Source organism: Lepidochelys kempii, chromosome 3, assembly GCF_965140285.1.
Source record: "Lepidochelys kempii isolate rLepKem1 chromosome 3, rLepKem1.hap1, whole genome shotgun sequence".
NCBI lineage: Eukaryota > Metazoa > Chordata > Testudines > Cheloniidae > Lepidochelys > Lepidochelys kempii.
In genome coordinates this window covers 167,328,532-167,352,502 of record NC_136382.1, presented here as the reverse complement: position 1 = coordinate 167,352,502, position 23,971 = coordinate 167,328,532, and the positions used below count along the sequence as shown (strand labels likewise).

Sequence of the window (23,971 nt, the reverse complement as noted above, 5' to 3'; positions counted from 1 at the left end):
AACTTGTTTGTCTTAGCGATTGGCTGAACAAGAAGTAGGACTGAGTGGACGTGTAGGCTCTAAAGTTTTGCATTGTTTTGATTTTGAGTGCAGTTATGTAACAAAAAAAATCTACATTGTTAAGTTGCATTTTCACAATAAAGAGGTGGAACTACAGTATTTGTATGAGGTGAATTGAAAAATACTATTTTGATTATCATTTTACAATGCAAATATTTGTAATAAAAATAATAATATAAAGTGAGCACTGTACACTTTGTATTCTGTGTAATAGAAATCAATATATTTGAAAATGTAGAACAACATCCAAAAATATGTATTAAATTTCAGTTGGTATTCTGTTGTTTAACAGTGAGATTAAAACTGCGATTAATCACGATTAATTTTTTTGAGTTAATTGCGTGAGTTAACTGTGATTAATCAACAGCCCTACAAAAGGGTGAGGTAAGATCTCGTGCTTTCTCCAGGAGAACTGTTTCATGACATTCGAAATGCTGATTCCATCAACTTTCCTTCTCTCATCTACCTTCCCCACGACAAAAATAGAAGCTTCGTCTAGTGTCTTCCATGCAAACTGTCTGAATGAGGGCCAGGATCTGCTCCCAGTCAGACCCAAACAGCCCCATTGAAACTGGGAATAGATTCAGGGCCAGAATCTTTACAACTTGATCTTCATTTGCAAAGATGTCTTTTAGAATACTGGTGCTACAACTGAAAGGAACCACAGTCAACCCTCTCCTTTGGATGGAGCTGACTTTGCCTGGCTAGTGGCTGTTGCGTCAGTGAAGTCCATGAGTGGTCCCTCAAGTCTACAATGCATTTGTGCTTGGTTAAAATGATAGAAAAGGGAAAAGAGACATTGGGTTTAATTCTGATCTCATTTGTGCTTGCTTTACACCCATTTAACTCCGCTGACTTGAATGGTGTTGAATTTATACCTATAGGAAAGTTCAGAATCAGGACTTCAGATGTTCGTTATCTCTTGCCTGATGGTTTCTGCCCTCTTGGACGTGAACAACCTTTCCGACAGGTTTTAAATAGGGGTGGGGAAGTGGCTCATTTGGGTTTTCCTGGAATGTTATTAAAGCCTCAGGGAGCCATCTGTGGGACGAAAATAACATAATTTCTGATCATCTGATAGTATTTCACTTTCTGGATGGTAGAAGTAGGAGGGAAGATCAGATCTTATATTATTTTGGGCCCATAAAAGTAGAGAGACAATCCCCACACCTAAAACTTCCCCACCCTCCCAATGAAAATCAAAAGGACAGCAGCTAGTACAGTGACTATGCAGGTCTGGGAATCCTATGCACACTTGTAGTGTCAAGCTGTGAGGGCCAAAGACTGACTCCAGGAACAAAAGAGATGATCTGTGATGCCTGTAATCATGGTGTTCTGTCATATGCCATCCTATTTATATACACATAAAGAGATGGGAATGTACTTGCATACATAAAGAATGCTTATAGGCATGTCACCTAAATATGATGTTGCTAGGCCTAGTAGAAAAGTTTCTGCTGAAATTTTTTTGTCAGAAAATTTGGTTTTCAAGGAAATGACTATTTTTGTGGGAATTGTCTGCTTCCCTTGAAAACTTTATTAATTTTTAGTCAGCAAACTGAGAGCCCCCAAATTGGAAACTTTTAGCAGTTTTTGGATAATTGTTTTGGCAATTTTCAACAGTTTTCAGTTTTGGCTGAAATTTTTTGACTTTCCTACCAAAAAAGCACACTTTTTCATGGAACATTTGACTAAAAACTGCTTTCCTGTTAGTTTCCCTAGACAACCCCACCCATTTTCCAGCCACCTGGCATTGCTGCCAGGGAGGGGATGGAACCTCCTGTAGGAGCTCCTTCCTCGTGTAGACTTTGAACCCCCAGGAACTAGTAGCTGGTCCAGGTGTCATGTGCATGGCTACATGTTCAAAACTCACCATCAAAATTTCTTGTGCAAAGTGTGATGCCCCCAGGGCCTGTTTGTGAATGTAGTTGCTGGGTGCTGTGTAGGAGGCATGCTGAGCGAACCGGAAATGTGCCGGGAGGGCTCAGGCTCGTTTGCCCCCGAGCCTGGGCGGGGAGTGGAAGCTGCCTTCTGGCCAGGCTCTCTCAGGCAGCTGCCAGCCTGTCACTCTGCAGAGTAGCGTCCCAGCGGCCGGAAGGGCCTAGTCCTGCCCTTTCTAGGTCCTGCTCCTGGTCCCCCAGCCCCTTTCACTCCCTGGCATCTGGGGATGTCCCCCTGATGTGTCGCCCAGCCCTGCCCTTGCTCCGCCTCTTCCTGCCCCCTGCTCCTCTCCCTCTCCCCCAGTGCCTCCTGCACGCCTCTGAACAGCTGATCCTCCGTGGGCAGGAGGCGATGGAGGGGGAGGAGTTGATTGGTGGGAGGTGCTGGGGGAGGGGAAGCAGGGGCCCGCCGGTGAGTGCTGAGCACCCACAATTTTTTTTCTGTGGGTGTTCCAGTCTTAGAGCATGCACAGAGTCAGTGCCTATGGCTGGGAATGTATTTCTGTAAAGGGACTTGGCAAGGATGGTCTGAGGGTCCTTTCGTGACAAGCACCGGGGACCTGATCCAAAGTCCACTGACGTCAAAGGAAGTCTTTTCATGGACTTCATTGGGCTTTAGATCAGGCCCGTGGTATATTTTAGCAGTTTTGTCATAATCTGTGGATTGCCCCCAGACACTGTCCTCTCTGTGCAGGCAGCAGTGAGCGTGAGCATCTGTGGCTAGGTTTCCAGTTAGGAGAAATTATTTGTCATTCTCTCCCCCCTCCCTCTCCCGAATGTCAAGATGATCTTTTCAAACGTGTCTGAGCCATGCATCCCTGAATTTTGCGTTGCCCTCCGGTTCCCTTCTCTGCCTGTGGAAATAAGATACTGGTTATAATAACTTCTGTGTGCTGACAAGCTTCCCCGTTGCTTGGCTACCAAAAAGGGCATAGACCAACACAGCAGCCCTCTGTGGGAGTCTTTAAGCTGAGACCTCCTAGCGCAGAGCAGATTAGGGAGATGTCACTTTAATCAGGCTGCTTGCCAGCTTGTGCCATCAGCTTTTACTGAGACTTTTTTTAACCACTTGTGCAATCCTTCTTCGTGTCGAATTAGGTTTTACATAACGTCCTTTCGCACTAGACACATCCCAGAACATTTGGACACGGGAGGAGTTAGATACTGATACTGGTACTGCGGTGCCTGCATATACAGAGAGAGCAGCTCTTCTGTGCTTAGCAGAGGCTCTCCCACATCCATGGCTATTCGATTCCTAGCAAATAGAGCTGGGGAGGACCTATATAGGTCTCCTTGTCTATGCATCTATCTAACCGAACTACCTGCTTAATTGAGCCCATCTAACTATCTGCTTCCATGGCCTCACCCCGTCATCACAGGCCCAGCTGTGCAGGAATGAGCCCCCTAATGCGTTCTCTGTGCATTGTTCAGTCCAGGTTTAAATCCATCGAACAATGGAACTTCCACCCCATCCACTGCAAGACAGCATTAGAACTAGTTCTGTTCAAGGATGGGAATAATGGCGAAGGAGTCAAAGCTAACCAGAAAGTGCCATGGGAACCTTTTCCACCCCAAATTTGTCTTATTAAAACAGGTGAAGGTAAGAAATCATAAGCGGGGGGAGGGCAGGTCACCTAGGAGGAAAATCTTATGTGCAATACGGAGGATCAGATCCTCAATTGGTATAAATCAGCTTATATAATCACTGACTTCAAAGCACCTACCTCAATTTACACCAGTTGAGGATCTGGCTGAGAGAGTATATTTAAAGAAAAAGCAAAGCATTTGTACGGGGAAAAGAGACCAGCATATAACTATGCTAGGAAGGTGAGAATTGCGGAGATTTAATGCCCTATTATACCTGCCATTTATTTGATTAATGGATACCAGTTTCAAAGACACCTGCCACAGCTACCATCCTGGATCCCTGTGTTTCCACCTGTCCTGCAAAGGATTTTGTGGCCTGCAGGGTGAATCCCATTGATTATCACTGAGTTCTGTAAGAAAGATACTCCCTTACTGCAGGAAAACTGGACTGTTGAAAGAGTTCTACTTAATAGCTAGAAGCACTCGGACAGCTAATAATAAATGCTGTGAAAAGGAGCAAGAGGAATCTCTATCAATGGGCCATCTATGTAACTGAAAACTCCTGGGAATCTTTAATTCTAGTTGGACTCTGAAGGTTGGCACTCTAGGAAGGGCAACATTGGCATGGCAGGTTTGAGAGGAGAGGCCCACCCATCTTCTCCCCTTCCACTATCTCAAGCCCTGGCTGTATTCCTTGGGAGCCATAGCTGTCATACACAGAGGTTCTCATTAGAGAAGGACTGCGCCAAAACTCTGGATCCAAATACTTGGAGATCAGGTCCAGATGTGAATAATGAACTAGACCAAATCCCTGGATCTAAACATCCTTGGACTCTGGGGAACTTGGATCTGAATCCACATTAAGTTGCTTGGGGCCTCTCTGATTATGTACAGCTGGCCCTGTGAGGCCCTCTGCCTCTCTGATATTGCTAGCAGTTTCATGATGCTTTTGCAAGTAGCTTATCCATTTTTGCTGAAGTCTTAAACCTTCTCTGACAAACGTGTCAAGGGTGGGAGGTTTATTTCCCCCTCTGCCGCCTTGTTCCAAGTTAGCAGCCTCACTCTTGTCAATCTAAATAAAGCCGCTTCCCATTTTGTCTGCTCTTACCCCTCAGCTTTTCTAACTAAGGATGAGTGCAGTGCCTTGTGACATCTCCTCCTCCACAGCAGTGAGCACTCCAGGGGCCTTATGTGCAGCTCCCCTGGCCTGGGGCAAGGGCAAGAAAAGAGGGTATATGAGAGTCCTGTGTACTCCAAGGCCAGCTGGTCCTAAATTCAGCAGTGACCCTGGAGTCTGGGTGCTAGGGTGTGTCAGGCTGGAGATATGTAAAATGATGGAGGATTTTAGTGAATTAGTTGTGAAAATGAATAGCACAATCAGTACAGCAGGGGCTTGCAAGTTATCTGAAGTAAATTCAATGTGATGCTCTCTCTGCTATTTCAGTTTTCATTCAATAGGACACAGATGTTTGTACTGAAAACACATAACTGCATGTAAGAGCAAATCTGGATATTCTGGCCATAGGCACCGACTCCACGGGTGCGCCGGAGCTGGAGCACCCATGGGAAAAAAAATAGTGGGTGCTCAGCATTCACCAGCCACAGCTGTTTGGTGGAACCCCGATTGGCAGCGCCCCCAATTAGTGGATTGGGGCACCGCCAAACAGCTGTTTGGAAGCTCGAGGAAGAGCTTGTCGGAGGGCGGAGACTAGCAAGTGGAGTGCAAGTGGGGGCCTCTGGGAGGGGGAAGAGTGAGGGAGGGAAGAGGTGGAGTGAGAGCGGGGCCTCAGGAGGGGGTGGAGAGAGGGCGGGGCCTTAGGGAGAGGGTGGAGGGGGGGCTGGAAGAGCCAGAGCGAGGGTGGGGCCTTGGGGGAAGGGGCGGGGCCTCAGGGCGGAACAGGGATAGAGCACCCCTAGGGAAAACTAAAAGTCATCGCCTATGATCCTGTCCGCTGAGGAAGGAGATGTTATGGCTTTTGGTACCTGGGAAGGTGCTGTAGATAATTTGGGGTCTGAGATAAGTGCACCGAACTGAATTTTTCTGATAAAATCACCATCAGTGAAATATTTAACAATACTGGCATTTAAACTGTTGTCCTTAGTTTCTAGAGCTAATACTTGAGCTGAATGGAACAACTCACACCTTTCAGAGCTACTGTTTCAAGCTGGCTGCAGATTTAGGAAGACATTGTTGCACTTATTTATGCTCAGATTCTTATTTTCAGGCTTTTCCTGTCAACTATAAGGACACAGTTTAGTACTGCCCCCCACATCCCCCGCTGTGAAAGCATAGATTCTGGAACTTGGATCTGGATCTGATATTTTTGGTGTCTTGAACCCTATGTTTATGCTGGGTTGAACCCAAAACCCAAAACTAAACACTTCCAAGCTTTGAGAGAAACTCAGGTTCAGGTCTGAACTTTGCAGCTGGGCCATTTTGCTTGAAACAGACTCTATGGAAAGATTTGTCTCTACAGAAGTTACTCCTTTGTGCAGTTCCTTCATAGTCAGCTGGAAAGTCCTGGCCCTCCGATGAAGTGAATTTAACTTGCCGAGCATCTCATATCCATTTTACTGTATAAATACTTTAATGCCAGCCGTTACCCTAGCATGGTTAAGGCCAAACAAGGTCAGTCCCCTGTTGTTGTCCATATCTCCTCTCCATGGGAAAAATTCTCAAGTCCTTATTCAAGGAAAATCCCATGCAGGGAACTGACATCCGGGCAACCTTCCCTTCATGGAGCTTGCCCTGGATCATTCCTTTGGTAGGGTGTGTGTGTGAGACTTGGCTCTCAAAGCCCGCAAGTATATAGTGGCCCTTGGCATATCTCTGTGGTCTCTCTTGGGGCCCCTCCAGCTCCTAGCAGTTAGCTCCAGAGGAGAATTCCCTGCTGGCTCTGTAGCTGTCCCTGGTTGGAGGGAGGGCTTCACGCTGCAGAAGGGGAAAGTGCTTAAGTTAATACCGATAGAGCCAGTAGATAGTGAGCCCAGCAAGCTGAGAGGAAATAATGCTACAGAGAGCATCCTCTCCCACAGCAGTGAATCGCAACCTCTGTAGATGCCTGGTGGAGGAGCTTCCTGAAGGTCCAGGAAATGGAGTATGATTCACTGAAGGCAGCAATCCTGTCTGCCCACCTCTGTTCTTCCCCAGGACTGCCAGGTGTTTGTTCCCCTCTCTCTCAGACTGGCAGAGGGGGCAGTTTATGCCTCAGTCTTTATTCAGTCCAAGCTCCCATCAAAGTCAACAGGAGTTTGGCCTGGGTACGAACTGGTTAAGGCCTTCGGGCCTTGGCCCAGTCCTACATGCTCAGTATTGTTGGCTCTGTGTAAATTTACTTTTGGGCAGTAAATTGAGCTCATCTCCCCATGGAAAGCCAGCTGCTGTCACATAGATATTGCCAGCTGCAAGTGCCCATTCCAGAAACTTTGTTGTTGATGTACACAGCCCAGAGACAGCTTGACTTTGACGCTGGAGTTGAGCCCACGCTGCTGGCACTTAGAAAAATTGTGTTCAGATTAACAAACTGAGGACAGTCGACCTGGAAGTCACTGCTGAAGAATAAATAAGGAATGTCAAGGAGGGTGGCTTAAAGTCTGTCTTCTGACCTGGCAGTAGGGAGGGAAGGTACTTTATTCCTGCTAGGACTCTTGTGAACATGGCATTGTGTTCCAATTCTGACTTTTAAAGCTGTTGTTGCATCCGTGGTGCATGGAAGTGTTGGTAAAAATTGATGGCTACAATCTCTTTCTACTGCAAATGTATGAAAACAGGTATGTGACACCTGGATTTTTAATTTACAACTGGCTGGGATCTAGCAGCCTGAGTACTTCCGTCTAATTTAAAAGCCATGATCATGCTGTCCGTGAAATATCATGACTGTTCCATTGATAATGAAATAGGTTTGGAATGCAATGTCAATGACATGCTTTCAAATGGACTTAGGGTGACCAGACGTCCCAATATTAGGGTCTTTGTCTTATATACACAACTTTACCCCTCTCCCATCCCCACCCGAGAAAAAGGTGTCCTGATTTTTCACACTTGCTGTCTAGTCACCCTACATGGATTCAAGTGTCAATGCAAGATGTGATCAATCCAACTTAAAGACTAGACCTGATTCTCATCTCACTTACACTGATGTGAGCCAATGTAACTTCACTGACCAATTAAATTGCGGCTTCTGAGACCTTCTGGTAGAAGCATGTGTATATGGGCAGGTGGCCATGGAGGCTTTGTGTGGACTTAGTAGAGAGCTACTCAGAGTGAAACAGGGTTAAAACCCTTTTATAATGAAAGGAACAATTGTGGCAGATCAGTGCAACACCTGAAAGTTTAATAGGTGCTAACAAAAGGCATTGATCTCGTCCAGGGATCGGCAACCTTTCAGAAGTGGTGTGCCGAGTCTTCATTTATTCACTTTAAGGTTTCGTGTGCCAGTAATGCATTTTAACATTTTTAGAAGGTCTCTCTCTATAAGTCTATATATTATATAACTAAACTATTGTCGTGTGTAAAGTAAACAAGGTTTTCAAAATGTTTAAGAACTTTGTTTAAAATTAAATTAAAATGCTGATCTTATGCCGCTCAGCACGCTGCCAGCCTGGGGTTCCATTCGCCTAGCCAGCAGCAGGCTGAGTGGAGCCTGCGGCCGGGATCCCGGCTGGCAAAGGGCCGGCAGTCAGAACCCCGGGCCGGCAGTCAGAACCCCAGACCGGCAGCAGACTGAGCGGGGCCGGTGGCCGGGACACCTGACTCAGCCCACTGCCAGTTTGGGGTTCTGTCCACCGGCTCCTGCCAGCCAGGGTCCCGGCTGCCGGCCCCTCTCAGCCCGCTGCCAGTCTGGGATTTCATAGAGTGGGTACCTACCTTCTCCCTGGTTCTAGCCCATTCTCTTCCTCTCTCTCTGCACTGAGCTGAGGGTGGGAGTGCACTGAGTGTACTGAGGGTGGGAGTGCTGGGGGTGAAGGAGTAGGCTGGGGGTTGGGATATAGGGTCTGGCCAGGAGCTAGAATGAGGGAGGGGACTCAGGGTTGGGCAGGAGGTTTGGGTGTGGAGCGCTTACCTGGGAAGCTCCCATTTGGTGTGAGGGGTGCAGGTGGGAATGTGGGGGGTGTGTGTGCAGGAGCTCCCGTTCGGTGCTCAGGGTTGGGGTGGGAATATGGGGGGTGCAAGAGTCCGGGTATGCAGTGGGGGGGGGGGCTGAGGGTGTGTGAGGAGGGTGCAGAAGTCAGGGCAGAGGGCTGGGGGCAGGTATGGGGGGTGCTGGAGTCAGGGCTGGGGTCATGGGGGGGTACTGAAGTCAGGGCTGGGGTCGTGGGGGAATGCAGGGGTCAGGGCAGGAGGCTGGGTGTGTGTGAGGGGGGTGCAGGGGTCAGGGCAGGAGGCTGGGTGTGTGTGTGGGGGGTGCAGGGGTCAGGGAAGAGGGCTGGGGGTGTGGGCTAGGGTCCTGGGGTTGCTCCCAGCCCCCTGCCCAGAGCCGCTCACGGCAGGGGGCTGGAGGGGATATGCCCTGATTCCACCCCCCTTCCCCAAGGCCCTGTCCCCACCTCTTCTCCGCCTCCTCCCCGGAGCGAGTGCTGCGGCTCTGCTTCTCCCCCTCCCCGCAAAGGCCGTCAGCTGATTGGTGGCAGTGAGGGAGAGGAGGAGAGGCAGGAACGCAGCACGCTGGGGGAAGAGGCGGGGGTGAGGGGAGCTTGTCTGCCCTGCAGCAGCAGCCAGCAGGACCAAGCTTCTTCACCCTGCCACTGCGGGGGGAGGCGGAGAAGAGCGGGCCGGGGTGGGCAGGATCTTTAATGGCACGCTGCTGCCTGCCAGGGTCCCAGCCTGGGTTCGGCAGCAGGCTGAGCGGGGCCGGCTGCCGGGACCCGGCAGGCAGCAGCGTGCCATTAAAAATCGGCTCGCTTGCCGTCTTTGGCATGCGTGCCGTCGGTTGCCAACCCCTGGTCTAGTTGGTTATGTAGAATAATAAATACAATAGGCCTTTTCATTGGTGTTATTTCTCATTTACACCAATGTGAGAGGAAAATCAGGCAAGATTCAGAGTTCAGATGTCTTCCAATTTTCTGTTCCAATTCAGGTCAGTTACAGAGAGAATCCCAGATTATGAAGTTTGGATCTGGATCTGAATTTTCCCAAGGATCAGGGTAGCAGGGGGGGTTCAGAGCAGGATTTGGGGTTTGGGCTCATCTCTAGTGTTTGCTACCGTTAAAGCAAAGGAGACTTAAATATGAATAGCTGAAAAGAAAGAAAATGTTTATTTTATACAGGCCATTAACTTTTATTTTTGAATTTATTAAAATACTTCTCAATGGAGCTATGCCAGTTTATACCAACTGGGAATCTGGCCCATCCTCAAAGCCCCTAAAGCTTTGGTCTGATTCTCCTCTCACTGATTTTAGTCTGGTGCATGTCCATTGATTTCAACCACCTTGTGTATCTGAGAGATCACAACCAGGCCCTTTAACTAAGCCATTAATGTTCGCATGGGGAAACTGAGGTTAAATGACTAGTGTAAAGCCACAAAGGGAATCTGTATCAGAGCCAGGAGTAGCACTTGGGAATTCCTGCCAGGGGATTGAGGGTGGGGAATGGTGAGTCCACTCATGCTTCATTTTCCATATGTGCTCCAGTGGTGTATAGGGACAAGGAAGGAACTGCAAGTGGCCAGGGGAGAATTCCTGTGGCATAGGAGTTGTGTAGGCTGACAAATACCCTGTGGAATCTCCCACCCCTTCCCATGGCCCCTGGAGTAGGAGACGTGTCAGGCAAGATGAGGCAGGTTGGGAGATTAGCATACCTGAGTGCTATGGGGGATTCTGGGCAGCTGCACAGCCCATAGATAGCCCTGGGGAGACTGCGCTAATTTATAAGCAGAGCTATATCGGCCCCTGCAGTAGCCTGGAATCTAGAGGGGGTAGCCACTTTTGCTTCTTCCATCTCTGGCATGTTGTGCCTTCTGTGCTATAGCACAGAACTGAATTCCCGATTCCCATTCCTGCAGTCAGACCCACGTCTCTCAAAAATGTGACTGTGACAGCAGTATTGGTATGTCTTGGCCTTCTGTTTGCTGCAGCACAGCTCTACTTGTGGGGGGACTAGAAAGGAGATCATGACACCCAGCCAGAGGGGAAGATCTAAGTTGCCTTTCTAACCAAGTTGCTGTGTGTTTCATTTCATCTCTATTGGAGATTCTGATTGACTTGTCGCTTAGCAGACGCATCATGCACCTAAAGGTTAATTTTCACAGCAGTTGTTTCTGTGATAGCTGCTGGTAAGTAAAGCCATTTCCTTCCTCCAAAGGCTTTTACTCCTACTTAGAGCTTAATGCAATTAAATTGCGACTTCTGAGACCTTATGGTAGAAGCGTGTGCATATGGGCAGGTGGCCATGGAGGCTTTGTGTGGACTTAGTAGAGAGCTACTCAGAGTGAAATGGGGTTAAAACCCTTTTATAATGAAGGGAACAATTGTGGCAGATCAGTGAAACACTTGAAAGTTTATTAGGTGCTAACAAAAGGCATTGGTCTAGTCAGTTACATAGAATAATAAATACAATAGGCCGTTAAAAGAGTATATCCACAGAAGAAAAATGATAGTAACCTGATCTTAGCATATACAGAATATTGCATTCTGTTACGAGAAGACTGAGGTCACATTTTAAATGAAGCAGTTGTAGGCGTAATTCTCCAACTGGTGTAACTGCATTGGGCCTGATTTTGATCTCTCACTGGATTTACACTCATTTAATTCCATTGACTTCAGTGAGGTTACTCCTGATTTTCACTGGTGTAATTGAGCTTACAGTCAAGACCACTGAATGCAATGGAGATACTCCTGATTTGCACCAGTGTAGCTAAGATCAGAATCTGTGTTTGTTTACTGTAATCTGGAGGTAGCAGATGGATGGAGGGATGCATATACTGCCATGGTTTATCCAGTTGCACCATGTGTTGCACTTGGATTTCTGGGCTGCTTAAATGATCTACTCTGCGGGCTTGTTCTTTTATTCTGTTTTGCAAGAAATGGATATTGGTTGGTGGGGAGAGTCCATTAATGTGCAGAAGATGTAGACCTGCCAGGCTTGCTATGTTTGTCTCTACTTCTTTTAATGTGTTTTCTCTTTATCAAATTCTTCAGTTTGATGCTCAGAAGTTAAATTTTTTTTCTTGCTCAAAAATGTTGCCTTCTTGAATGTGCTGGATTCCTGTTTAATCCTCCCCTTCAGTGGAGCGACTCTGGGTTTAATGGCTCCAGGCCTTTACCATGGTTAGGACAAGTGAGCTTTTGTCGCGTGTAGAGCCCCTCTCTTCTCACTCTTACCAAAGGGTAATGAGTTCATGTTCTGGTCTCACTGGGTAGAGGGGTGATGTAACTTGATGTAAATTGGCATAATTCTGATAAAGGCAATAGAACTATGCTGACACCAGCAGAGGATCTGGCCGATTGCTGGACAAAGACATCAATATGTTTTAACCTCTGGAGTATGGACTTTAGACCTCTGGGTCTAGATGATCCTGGAATCCTTTTCTAGTGAGTTTCAGGGATTCCAAGGCATGCTCATGCTGGAAGGAGAATAGGAAAAAATGGTGGTGGTCTCACAAAGTGAGACTTGTCCAATGCCAACTGGGTGAAACCACCTGGAGAAAAGATTTTGGAGGATGTATGAGGATCACTGGATATTCTTCTTCACACAGCTTTAGGAACTAGGGGCTGAATTTGAGTTCATGCTACTGTATTGATTTCAGTGGTGTTACACTGGCAAAAGTATATAGTATCAGTTCAAGTGAGATCAGAATCAGGACTCTGATCTTTTCTTTTCTTGTGTTGGTAAAAAGTTTTTTGTTCTCCAGTTTCTAAGCAGCTGTCAGGCACTCCTGGTATGCAGGAAGGGGGGAGGAAAACAGGCTATAGGCAGGAAGAATTTTCAGACTAATGTCCTATGCCATTTCAACTATATAATGCCTATTGTTGTGTTTGTGTTAAAGAATTTTTTTTTGGGGGGGGGGGTGCAGGGAGAGGATGCCAAAGATCCCAGGATCAGGAATTGTATATGCAACATTTTCCTTGTTGGGTCATCCCTTGTTTTCTATACTGAGAGAGATTTTGGCCAGATCTTGAACTGCAGTCGGGGCAGTGTGGGTGAGAGTGCATGGGGATAGTCTTAAACCATCTTAGTCCCTCTGGATCCTGGGCTGATCTGCGCTAGGCCTATTCCTCTAATTCTCCCCCACAGTACAACTTAGAGCATTTTCTAAGGCCTGAAGCCTCCTCTAACTTCTTCTAGCTGTTCTAGGCCTGTTCCAGCAGCCGGGGTGTAGTCGGGCATAAGGATACCCCAACAATATACCTTTCCCATAGCCATGTCCCCTGCCTCCACTACAGAGAAGAGTTAGCAGCTTTACCTTGCCAAAGAAACCCACTGGCAGAGCAGCACAAGGCAGCTGAGGATCCAGATTCTGGCCTCTGCTCCAGCCCCTTTATGCTACTGGAGCAGCTGAGGATTCTGGAGTAATCAGCTGGCTATGGTAGGGAGGACCACAAAGGTGTGCCATGAGTGTGGACAGAGCATGTTTTGCTTCAGCGAGCTCTGGCCCTTTGACTTGAGGGGAGGCCATTTTTCTCTGAGGGCAAAGGGTCTGCTTTTCTGTTTCACATTGGCTTCACGCTGGTCTGATTCCATTGACCTTAAAGAGTGACTCTTGACTCTCACTGATGTGACTGAGAGCAGAACCAGGCCTAAAGGATCTCATTTTAGTGCTTCCCTTCTAGTCCCTCCCTCTCACCCTTCAGCAGAGATAATTTGATTGGTATGCTGCTGATGATCATATCTGTGCCCCTTACATCTGTCCAATCTCCTTGCTGGCAAAGGATGGCTGGATTTGGCTCCCACTAGAACCAACCAGCACCAGTCTTGAGTCTGTAGGGAGCCACTCCAGAAATGATCACACGGAGGTGGCACCAGCAGGGGTTGAGGAAATGATCTAGACAACTACATGTAGCTTCCCTGTGGAGTACTGTATTATGCTGGTATAAGGCAGCTCTCTTCTGGAGACTTCTCAAGGCGTATTTGGAATGGTTGATCACCATAACATGGTCAGGTTAAAAGGTGGCTACTCCTGGTCACCTCTTTGTGCCAGTGTCTGGAGTGAATCCTTTCTTTAATCCAGCTGCTCTTGTTTCATGCATTTAATGGGATATCTGAGGACAAAAACACTCACATGGCACTGGTTGACAGAACAAAGGTGAGTTTGTAAACTGGAGGAATAAAACTCTCTTCAAATGAGACGTATGGAGTGGGATCTTTCCTAGCATCTGAAGGCTGTGGAAAACTCTGAGCAGCAGCCAGCTCCAAAATGGAACCAGAGGAAGGTTCTTTGGAGCGCAGAACTGAGGAACTCTGCATTGGTATTAATTGAAGGAACAAATGCTGGGGGCATTCACTAGTTCTTCGGCATACTGATTGGGCTTTGCCTTTTTTACAGGCGTGGTGAGGGCACTGGGAGTCAGGCCTCTTCCTGGCTCTGTTACTGACTTGGTGCATGACCTGGGGCAAATTACATAAGCTTTCTGTGCCTCATCTACCAGTAAGGAAAATGGGTATTATAACACCTACCTTGCAGGGGCATTGTGGGAGTGAATGTTTTTGTTCTGAGCCCCTAGGGTGGAAGGTGTAAGAAGACTTATAACAATATTTGCTTTACAACCTTTGTTCAGAGCTGCCTTGACACAGTGCATATCAGATACTTAACCAATGGGCAGCCTTCCGTGGAACGATTCCCAATCAGCTTTAAAACCCACTTCTCAGGAAACTATTTTCATCATGTGGTGCTTGGGATTTACTGTAATGGCCGGTATGGCTCACTGGGCATGAGCAGAAGATCAGATCTGATGGACAAACCTTTGACCTATCGAACCCTGACCGATCTTGTCTTTGAATTTGAAGATTCCTATAAAAAGTATTTACATTCAGTCAAAAAAGTAAAAATTGGATTATATGTCCCGCACGAGCCACACAGCTTTCAGCCCATTGAGTGGAAGCAGCTGGTCCTCAATGTAGCAAAGATGATGCGGACGGACATAAGGAAGGAGCTGGAGAAATATGCCAGGGATATGAGAATGAAGGTAGGTGCATGATTTCTATAATGCCTTGGGAGTCTGGGTCTGATCTCATTCACACTGGAGTAGATTGGGAGTAATTCTGTTGATGTTAATGGAGTTACACTGGAGTAAAACCAGTGTGAGATTAGAATCAGATCTGGTATCCATCTACTCTGTCCCTCTGTGTGTTTCTCCTGAACTGTGTGTTGCATGTTCTGTAACTTTTTATTTGTAGGATCTCTCCCTCCTCACCTGACATTTGTGGCCCAGAAGTTTTCCTAGTTATAAAGGGTGAATATCCAGTCTGCTGTTAGCAAATAGCTTGTTGAGTCTTGAGCTTGGAAGAAAGTCACTGAGCAGACCTAGTGACTCTCTGGTGTCTGGGGAGTCATGTGCATGCTCCAGTTGTTGGCTTGGATTATCTGCTGCACCAACTTCCTGCTTTGGACAGCAAAGAGGTGGTCCCAGGCAGTCAGGGAACCAGTTATGGTTCCCTGATTCACTGCCCAGCCCTATTGTATGTTACAGCAGCCCCGAGGCAGCTGTAACATGCACCTGCTGAGAGTGGCCTCCAAGGGACCATCTGCCAGCTGGGTATAACCAAGGGCAGCATACTCTGGCTGTGCCTCTTCTTCTGCAGTAGGAGTTGTGGGGAGGGAAGTGTAGGAACCAGCTATGCCAGCTCTTCCCCCACTGAGGACTCCTCAGAAGAGGAATTAGGATTATATCCCAACCTCTTTGTGCTGCCAAAGTCATAACTGCCTTCCAACCTGTTCTCACCTGTAGATGGAGTGAGCCCTGTTGTGTGTTGGGGGTGGGGTGGGGAATTTCACTGTGGAAGGGACATGGTGAGGGCTTTGTGGCAAGCAGTTCTGTTATTTCCTCTGCGTCGCTGGGTTAAAGTATCACCTTATGTGCCTAACTAGGCCAACAGGGTTTTAGTTTGCAATGGCCTCCTGTGGCACAGAAAAGTCTGCCAAGAGGTGCGCTGTTTTCTGTATCCAATTAGAAACCTGAAATTAAGTCTCCAGAGGAGTTGTATGTAAAATACTATAGCTGTCTCCAGGGTCTCATGAGCATGTGCTGTCTCATTGTGAACAAATTCTCCTCTGCAGAGGACTGGAACTGGCTTACCCCTTCATTACATCTGGTTTGGACGTTCTGCTAGAGTTCCGCCTTCCACTGATGGCAGCAGGATTGGTTCTCTGGTTTAGAATCAGCAACAGATTAATTTTTCTTCGTTATTGTTTAATCCTTAGACTGCTGGCACTTCCCCGTTGGAGAGTCAGATTGAAAAGCTTAGAGGACACTTGCAGACAAAGGTCTGCGGTTGCCAAAGAGTTGAGAATATGACTCCCTTTCTGGTTGGAGTTCCTGAATATGCTTCAGTGGCAGCTGGGGGTGAAGAACAGGTATCAGTTGCAGTGAAACTGGATTTGATGTCTTTCCAGCCACCTGTCGGCAGTTAGGGTAAAGCAGGTGCACTCACGAAGTGCAGGGCTGCTTCCCTTTTCCGAGAGGTATGTGGCATCATTTGTAAGTTACTTCACACACCACTCCTGACTTTTTGTCTCCCTCCTCGCCCTCCTAAGAATGAATCATTTGGCTGGGTAGAGAGAGAGCTTCTTACATGTGACCTGGTGTTACAGAGTCTGTCTCTACCGTTTCAGTTTGCTCACAGGCACCGGTTAGCACAATGGAAAATGGGTGGTAAATCTGCCTAAACAGAGACTTCCTAGCGCTGCCGCTACAGCCCCCCTCTCCTGCCACTGTCAAGGTACACGTGTGGAGGATGGGATGTGGGTCTGAAGTGACTATCCTCATCCTGGCTTCTGTCCACGAGCACTTTCCTCACCCAGATCATTCACCTCAAGTCAAGGCCAGTGAGCTGTGCAGAGCACAGTTATGAATCCAAGAAGGCAGTGGAAGGGGAGGCCCTGCTTCCTGAGAGCAAGTCTGATAGCGTCTGGCTGGTCTGTAGGGCAGTCAGACAGTGGAACTGATTCATGCTAGGGGAGTTTGGCCTATTGTTAGTGTCTGAGATTGTCTGTCTTATTTTGAGATCTTACAGCTTAACTTGTGTTATTGGTCAAAAACTGTGGGAGTCGGCAGTGCAGGCTCAGGTAAGCATCTGTGCTGTCCCACAGCAACACTGCAAAGTTCTACATTGGAGCCCAGCCCCATTCTAGCTGATGGGACTGTCAGGGCAGCTTATTTGCATTAGGCCTTTTAAACCTCAGAGGATATTGTAAGATACTGAATGTTGGTTTTTAACAGCTAATCAAGGGCCAGAACCTGCTTGCTTTACTTCCACGAGGAGTCCCACTGAAACCAGTGCTGACTGCACAGTGGAGTCACTGGGGCTCTGTCAAGGTTCCTCCCCCACTCTGAACTCTAGGGTACAGATGTGGGGACCTGCATGAAAAACCTCCTAAGCTTATCTTTACCAGCTTAGGTCAAAACTTCCCCAAGGTACAAAATATTCCACCCGTTGTCCTTGGACTGGCCGCTACCACCACCAAACTAATACTGGTTACTGGGGAAGAGCTGTTTGGACGCGTCTTTCCCCCCAAAATACTTCCCAAAACCTTGCACCCCACTTCCTGGACAAGGTTTGGTAAAAAGCCTCACCAATTTGCCTACGTGACTACAGACCCAGACCCTTGGATCTTAAGAACAATGAACAATCCTCCCAACACTTGCACCCCCCCTTTCCTGGGAAATGTTGGATAAAAAGCCTCACCAATTTGCATAGGTGACCACAGACCCAAACCCTTGGATCTGAGAACAATGAAAAAGCATTCAGTTTTCTTACAAGAAGACTTTTAATAAAAATAGAAGTAAATAGAAATAAAGAAATCCCCCCTGTAAAATCAGGATGGTAGACATCTTACAGGGTAATTAGATTCAAAAACATAGAGAACCCCTCTAGGCAAAACCTTAAGTTACAAAAAAGATACACAGACAGAAATAGTTATTCTATTCAGCACAATTCTTTTCTCAGCCATTTAAAGAAATCACAATCTAACACATACCTAGCTAGATTACTTACTAAAAGTTCTAAGACTCCATTCCTGGTCTATCCCCTGCAGAAACCAGCATATCTACAGACCCACAGACCCTTTGTTTCTCTCCCTCCTCCCAGCTTTTGAAAGTATCTTGTCTCCTCATTGGTCATTTTGGTCAGGTGCCAGCGAGGTTACCTTTAGCTTCTTAACCCTTTACAGGTGAGAGGAGCTTTCCCCTGGCCAGGAGGGATTTCAAAGGGGTTTACCCTTCCCTTTATATTTATGACAGGCTCCTTGCAAGAGTAAGGACCAGCAGGATTCATCCCCTAAATGTAAAGTCTTTAGATGTGCCTGCATGACAGAAGGGGAGAAAGCGAGAATTGGAGCAAGACCCGTGTGAGAAAGCACATTCCTTGTTCAGTGTGGAATGTGTCTCACTCCATGCATGTCTTTGTCTTAATAATAAGCTCTTATATAGCAGTTCTCATTCATAGCTCTGTTTTACAAAGGAGGCAAGCACCATCATCCCCATTTTGTAGAGCTCACTGTTGTTCATCCACACTTTCCTATGAAGCTCCTTTATTTAACAAAGGGGTGGGGGTGGAGGGGAATGTAATTAGGCCAAGGCAATGTTTGTGGAATTTTTAACTTGAGTGAATGTAGTGCTTAGGCAAGCAAGGGGCTAACAGTGCAGGTCTTGGCGATATATAGTATTTGCAGGTGTCACAAAAGCTCGCATGTACAGCTTTGCCAGTGGACCCCGCATCCCAACCTGCAGCACCCTGCTCTTCCACCCTCTGGTGGCTTATGCTGTGCACAAATAAAAGTCCAAATACACTAGGGAAATGATCTCTTGTTGACAGTGGGTTTTCTCAGACAGCTGAGAACAGTGTAGTTGGGGCCCCACTGTTTTCCTTTCGGACAGAATGTGGAGTCTAGTGAGCACTAGCAGGTTTCCCTGTGATGGTGGAGAAAAGATTTGTCCCCATCAACTCCAATTAACAGGTTTGTTGACAATAGGTCATTTGCCTAGTGTCCATCAGACCCAAATGCAGGAAGAAACACCAGATGGATTTCCATGCAGGACCAAAGAGCTAGGGAGCCATATTCTTCTCTGTTCCACAGATGTAAATCTGGGGGAACTCACTGACTATTCTGGATCTACACTGATGTAACTGAGAACAGAATTCAGAGTGGTAGCTGTGTTAATCTGTATCAGCAAAAAGAAGGAGTACTTGTGGCACCTTGGAGACTAGCAAATTTATTTGGGCATAAGCTTTCGTGGGCTAAAACCCACTTCATTAGATGCATGGAGTGGAAAATACAGTAGGAAGATATATATACAGAGAACGTGAAAAGATGGGGGTTGCCACTGTAATTGATTTGTCTTGTTAGAGTTGGTAAGGCAATCCCCCATCTTTTCTTGTTCTCTGTATATATATATCTTCCTACTGTATTTTCCACTCCATGCATCTGATGAAGTGGGTTTTAGCCCTCGAAAGCTTATGTCCAAATATATTTGTTAGTCTCTAAGGTGCCACAAGTACTCCACGTTCTTTTTGAGAACAGAATGTTTCCCAGGGTCTCCAGATGTGGAAAACAAGTGTACGGTGACCCTGCACTGCTATAACACACATTAAATCTTTCTCGTGTTCATGTTCAAATATGGGGTGAGATGAACTTCTGCATTTTGAGTCAGTCCCACTGTGATCACTCACTCTGCCATGGGGATGAATGGAGCATAATTTGCATTGTTCCGTCAAAAAGGAATTATGGGCCAGACACTCAGCTGGTGTAACCTGCCACAGTAGAACCACTAGGATTTATGCCAGCGGAGGAACTGGTCCACTATTTTTTGTCTAATCTTTAAAAGATGGCTATTCCTCATGATTTTTTTAGATAGAGAATAATGGATCTTATACTTCTCCCTATCACACTGGGGTAAATCAGAAGTTACTCCACTGAAGTTGGTAGAAGTGGTATAAAACTGAGCTAAGTGAGACACAAATCAGGCCCAGTGATAGCCTTTGAGACTCAAGTTTCGTATTTGTCCATAGAACAGTTCCATGCTGCTGTCACAATGTGCTTTACTGTGAGTTGAGGGCAACCGCCGCTAAGGGGACAGGGTAGTTCGTTTGCCGTCCCATGGTCTCTCTGCTGAGACTGCTGACTAGAAGGCCAGTTGTGGTGATGGTTTTTGTGACGTCAGCGTATCTGGAAACTGGATTGAGGCCACCAACTAATTTCACAACGGGGCACTGATAACAGCTTTCAGTCCCTTCCAGCCTGGGCAGGATTCACATAAACCTCAAGAGACTACAGGCTCTGTGTCCCATTTCTGATCTCCAGTATTATCACGGGGTCTTTCTTTTTTTTAAATGTTGAACAGGCGTCTTTATTCAGTGCCTCTCTTCCCCTCCTCCTTCCAGATTCTGAAACCCTCAAGTGCCCACTCTCCAATCAAAGAGAGATCACGAGGCAAGTCACTGTCCCCTCGGCGAAGGCAAGTCAGCCCTCCGAGACGGGTGTGCAGAAGAGACAAATCGTGAGTATTTCTGCTTTGCTCCCGCTCATGTGTTCTCTTTGAGCTGATGCCCCATTTGTTGATGGATCAGAAACTCTGCGTAAGGACACAGTAAAGCTAAACTATGGATTTGGAGGGATATTGGGATTCATCCGCCATAGCAGTTTGCCTATTTGTGTATGCTTCAGAGATTCTGGTTAACTCTATGGCTCGAGCTCTCAGTGCTAATAGCACGGTGGTATTGCACATGCTCTTCACGCGGTCTCTTAATAACAGCTGCTGGAGGGACAGAAAGCACTTTCCCTTCCCACGTACTCCTGGAGGGATATTTGTATCATGGGCTTTATACTGCTAGAAGCTAGTGGAGATTCTCCTAGAGTTCGAGTGGTAAGGGTCTGTGCTTTTGGAGTCGGAGGATGTGAGTTCTAGCCATGTTGCGGTTGGAGTGAAGTTCTGAAAGGCCATGCTGTGCAGCAGAATGACACCTATGAAGTACCTGTGTGGCCACAAATTAGTCACTATTTATGATGAGCACTTTTCAAGTAAGTTTCCAGTGGGACTGTTGGTCTAATTCTTTGTTAGTAGCTAAGAAAGAAGTTAGACTGACTTTCTAAATCTATATTAATGCAGGTAGCAGCTGATGATTTAACAGCAGGTTTACGTTTTACATGTAAATTCGTATTCTATCTGCATCATTATATTTTGGGCTGATCAGCAGGGGCTCCAGTCCTCATTTGGTGTCTGGATAATTATAGTAGTTTAAAGGCCCTGCCACTCCAGGCACTTTCCCTTCCCATATAGTCCTTGAGGGATATTTTCATCTTTGGGTTTCTAACACTGCTACCGCAGTTGTTCGAATGGCACAGATGTTCATTCTGGAGAGGAGTGTCAATGTCGCTGGCTTTACAAAGACGCCTCAGGCTTTCTGAGAGCTAACTGCTGAGCAAGCGTCAGCTGTACAGCAACCCTGCTCTATTCTTATTGCTTAATTTATTCAATATGAAAGGACAAGTGAAATAAAAGTAGTCTAGCTTTGACCCACTGGAGTCAGGTGGTGACTCCATGGTCTGCAGTGTCTGCATTTCCACGCGAAACACACACACCTGCCCAGGATCCTTCTCTTGCATGGTGTTCTTTGTGCTCCATCTCTAATGGCATTACATATAGTTATAGTAAAATAAAGCCTTGGACTATATAATGATGACTTGTAACTAGACAGCAGATCTGATTAGAGCAGGAAACTGAGAATTGAGACTCCTTGCGTGAGATTCTCATTCCTGCTCCGGCCCCTCTACACTAGTGGCATAAAGAAGGGGCTCTGAAGTTCTGCATCCAGCTACGGGGAGGATTCCCCCAGCACCAGAACTGAAAAAGACAGCTATAAGACTGCCTTCTGAGACCCTCCCCCTAGGGGGCATGCAGCAGGAGGCAGTGTATTGGGGACTGGGCTGCAGCACGTAGTGCTATAGAGACTCCAGGCAGTGCTGTGGTCCCCCAGGGTAGACCGGACTTAGGGCATGGCTACACTGGAAACTTCAAAGTGCTCTTATGGGAGCGTTCCCGCGGCAGCGCTTTGGAGTGTGAGTGTGGTCGTCCGCGAGCGCTGGGAGGGAGCTCTCCCAGCGCTCCTGGTAATCCACCTCCACGACGGGATTAGCACCCATGCTCCCAGCGCTCGGAACTTGTTTACGCTGGTGCTTTAAAGCGCTCGGACTTGCTGCGCTCAGGGGGGTGATTTTTCACACCCCTGAGCCAGCAAGTTAGAGCGCTATAAAATGGAAGTGTAGCCAAGCCCTGAGAGTATGTCTTCACTAGCAACGTTAAGCTTTAACATAGCTGTGTAGTCGCGGCACTATAGAAGTCTCCCAGCGCTATAAAAAAAGCACCTCCACGGGGGGAGTAGCTCCCACCTCCACGGGGGGAGTAGCTCCCACCTCCACGGGGGGAGTAGCTCCCACCTCCACGGGGGGAGTAGCTCCCAGCGCTGAGGTACTGTCTACACTGGCACTTTACAGTGCTGAAAGTTGCAGTGCTCAGCGGGGTGTTTTTTCACACCCCTTAGAAAGAAAGTTGCAGCACTGCACAGTGCCAGTGTAGACAAGGCCTTGGCCTTAGACAGGTTCCATGGGAGAAAGGGGAGGAGAAAAGTCACCAAAGTTGCCAGCTGTGATGAGGTTTGGAGTGTCTTTATTTACGTAGTAACTTTGGATGTTTAGCCTATTGACCTGAAGTCCGTCAGTAGCCTGCAGCTGCCATGCCACAAAGGAGGAATGTCAGGACTGCCATTCAGCCTGGAATGTGGATTCATTGGACATACTATATGAGGAAAAGCTCAAGAGCTGTCTGTGTGCATGTGGTGGCCTTCCAAAATCTCTGTGCAGTCCAACTGGGCCTTTCCACAAGGACCAAGCTGCGAGTGTTGCTCATGAACAGAGGCACCTTTCCACCATCAGAGAGAATTTCAAAAGTGTTAAACGTGGATGCCTAAATCTGTATTCAAGCACCTAACTAAGAGTCCTGCTTGTCAGAGGTGCACAGTACTTGCTGCTGCTCATTGACTTTTAGGGGAGTTGCAGCCGCTCCTTTGGAAAGCAGGCCTTAGTAAAGGCGTCTGGATATGGATGGACATGCCTGGTTTAGGTAAAGGTTGAAGAAGCTGGTGTTAAGTGATGCTCCTTCCCATCATTATACAGTCTGTTTATGCTAGAATGTGGTTCACTGTAGTCACCAGGAGCCAGATTCTCAAAGCTGTTTAGGTGCCTAAAGATGCAGATAGGCACCTAGTGGAATTTTCAAAAGCACCTCCACTGCTATCCTACTGGTGCCTATCTCTGTCTTCAGGCACCTCAATACTTCAGTGTCTGGCCCATGGAGACCGACTTTTCTCTCATTTACACGGGGGTAAATCAGGAGTAACTAAGCCAGTGGAGTCACATTGATGTAGAACTGATGAGTGAGCAGAATCCAGGCCTTGTTTTAAAACCACACTAACCCCTAGGACACTGACTGACTGGCAGTTATGGCAGCTTGGGCACTGGCCACATTCCTCTTTTCAGCCAAGCCATAGTGGAACGCCTTGCAGGTGGTTCTGATGCTGTAGGTAGCCTCTTGGTGGGAGACCATCCCTTCCAATTCCAGGAGCCCCTTGCTTTCTGAGCCTGCTCCCCTCTGTGGCCAAACAACTCTTGGTTTCTGCCTATTGTAACTGGAGCTATCAGACCTGGGACAGGAGGGAAACGAAGGGGCAAAGAGGTGAGTTTAGTGCCACTTAGTAAGTGACTTGGGAGGACTGATGGAGAGTATGCTGGTCCCGTAGAGTTAAGAGGTTTCCAAAGGTTAGTTAATGCAGGGAAGGAAATACATAAAGGAAGCTTGTGCACTCCCCCTTCTTTTGGCTGGGAAGAACCTAGCTGTTTTGAGATGCCCTCAAATTTATTCCGCTGGCAAAAAGATGTTTAGGCACCTGTGCTCCTAACCAAACAATGAACAGCTTGAACGTGGATATGGGCATTGTGCATCTTATCTCTTTATGAATCTCTTATTTGCATGCTCTAATTATAGCCAATTACAGAGTAGAGAGGCCTTTCATGCCACACAATACCCATGCTAGGCTGAGCTACATTATTAGCTGGCAGAGACTGAATAAGATCCTGGCATTCACTGGAGAGGGTTCACCTGCTGATGGCAAGCTGTTATTACAGACTGCTCTTTGTCGACAATAAAATTATATAGGCCCCTCCTGGGAAGACTCAGCA

The 23,971-nt window shown here is 47.1% G+C and overlaps 1 protein-coding gene across 2 annotated transcripts in view; it reads left to right on the top strand.

The window, feature by feature from the left end:
• The window catches only part of VASH2 (vasohibin 2), a 68,917-nt gene that overhangs the window by 37,915 nt on the left and 7,031 nt on the right, over window positions 1-23,971 (top strand). For both annotated transcript variants that reach the window (XM_073338932.1, XM_073338933.2), the window contains exons 6-7: window positions 14,327-14,708; window positions 20,122-20,237. In XM_073338932.1, the coding sequence (XP_073195033.1) occupies window positions 14,327-14,708; window positions 20,122-20,237 (498 nt within the window). The remainder of the gene's footprint in view (window positions 1-14,326; window positions 14,709-20,121; window positions 20,238-23,971) is intronic.